General features: G+C 62.6%; 1 protein-coding gene across 1 annotated transcript in view; it reads right to left on the reverse strand.

Moving 5' to 3' along the window:
* Svp (COUP transcription factor 2) overlaps nucleotides 1-1,675 on the reverse strand; it is a 72,192-nt gene extending 70,517 nt beyond the window's left edge. Inside the window, exon 1 of the mRNA XM_078187687.1 lies at nucleotides 8-1,675. Within this exon, the coding sequence (XP_078043813.1) occupies nucleotides 8-126 (119 nt within the window). The 5' untranslated portion in view covers nucleotides 127-1,675. The remainder of the gene's footprint in view (nucleotides 1-7) is intronic.
* Between the last annotated feature and the right edge of the window lie 319 nt (nucleotides 1,676-1,994).

Genomic DNA, 1,994 nt, shown 5'->3' on the forward strand with positions numbered 1-1,994 from the left:
GTAAACAGAGTGCGCGGCCGCGGCGCCGGCTGCAGCCGCGGCTGCCGCAGCGGCGGCTCCGGTCGCGGCCAGGCTGGCCCCGGGGTCCCGAGAGGGCCACGAGGGCGGCGCGGCTACCAACGCCATGGAGGCGGTGGTGCCGCGCGCCGGGAACCCCACCTCCAACGTGGTGGTGAACTCGGGGTGGTGGTGTCCCGTCGACACCCGGCCAGGGAACAACGTCGCTGTCGCGGCCGGGTAAACCACCCCGGCAGTCGCCAGGGCGTCAGCGCCTCCTGTCCCGCCTCGAACCACCCTGCCGGCTTCCTGTTCGCGAGAGCGACCACCGGCTCCTCAAACCCTTCACAGGATATGTACTTGTCGCTCGCGCGATTCCGTTTCTCCTTCTGCTTCTGCTTCTTCTTCTTCTTCTTCCTCTTTTTCCTCTTCTCCTCGAAAGCTTCCCAGACTCTGCTACACCCGCGCGATCCGCCCTTCCGAGAACTTCTCGAGACAGGTCCTTCCACTTTCTTCGTATCTTTCCGCACGATTCCGAACTGGCTTCCTAGTTCCCAGCACTCCTTCAATATCCCGGTTTATCGCGCACCACGGTTTTCGATGCGGCACTCGATCCTCACTCACTCGCGTACACTGCTAGGTCCTCGCATCGGATTCGTCGCACCGTGCGGCATCTTCGTTTTCTCGACACGGCTGGTCCCCGACCGTCGAGAAACGAGAACGCGAGGCAGGGCTGCCTGGTCGGCGATGCACCCGCGGGCCGCGATATGCGTCTCGCGATACTCGACTCGCGTTAAACGTACCGGTACCGTTTCGATCGCGGTCCGTCCACCGGGCTCCGCGACCGGCCGATTCTGGATTCCTCGCGCGACGGCACTTCACTCTCCCGAACGATATTCCGCAAACAAACTGAGAAACGCAGCTGCTACGGTTCACCACTGAACAACACTTTTAACAACCGTACCGGTACGGTGAACTCGGTCGCACAGTTTCAATATGGAGGTCGAGAATCAAACTCGCGTCGACGAAGGGGTCGGAATCGGGATCGGGACCGGGATCGGGATCGAGATCGCGATCGCGCGCACGCGGTAGATCAACCGCGTATCCTCTCGTTGGTGTAGCCGAGGTATCGTAGTGTATCGACGCTGAGCGGATGCGCGGTGGCGCGAACCACCGAGACACGAGGCGGAGAGGGTGTGTGAGTCTGTGCGCGCGGTATTCGCGGTACTCGCGCCGCGGGACAGACGGATCGTCGATGGTGTATGTGAGGCGAGGGAGGGAGCGAACCGCCGTGGCTCGGGATAGAGGGAACAGGGGACGAGGAACAGGGAACAGGGACCGGAGAACAGAGGACGGAGGACAGAGAACAGAGAAACCGTGGCCGAAAGGACGCCGGTGACGAAAGGTGGGACCTGGAGGATCGAGGAGAAACAGGAGCGAGCGAGAAACCGCGAACGAGGGGGTGTGAGGGAGAGAGAGAGTGTGTGCGTGTGGGAGCGAGAGGGAGAGAGAGTGAGAGAGAGAGAGAGAGAAGGAGCGCGCGCGCGCGCGCGACCCAGTCGATAAGCTGCGCGTGTGCCTCTATGTTCCCTTTGCGCGCTCGTGCCGTCACAAGTAGGAGGAGGAGAAGAGAGGTGATACTCGACTACCGCCTCGATACGACTATTCTTGGGGCCGACCAGAGACCGACTGCCGACTAAGACGACCCCTGACACCGACCTACCCCCCACCAGCTCGAACTCTCTCGCGGGTTTCTCGCGGGTTTTCGCCGGTTACCATGGCTACCGAAGGTGGGGTCGAGTCCCGGGCGCGCCCCGATGCGACTCTCATTGGCTGCGAACCTGCCCTACCCTCGCGCCCTCCGGCCGCTCTCCTTGCCGCTCTTGCCGCTCTCCTTGCCGCTCCGATCTAGCCGAGCGTCCTTCCGCGTCCACTTTGCCGCCGAAGAGCATAGCATACGCTCTTTCCTCTCCTCCTTTCCTTCTGTTCCCTTCTCC

This window comes from Augochlora pura, chromosome 2, assembly GCF_028453695.1.
Source record: "Augochlora pura isolate Apur16 chromosome 2, APUR_v2.2.1, whole genome shotgun sequence".
NCBI lineage: Eukaryota > Metazoa > Arthropoda > Insecta > Hymenoptera > Halictidae > Augochlora > Augochlora pura.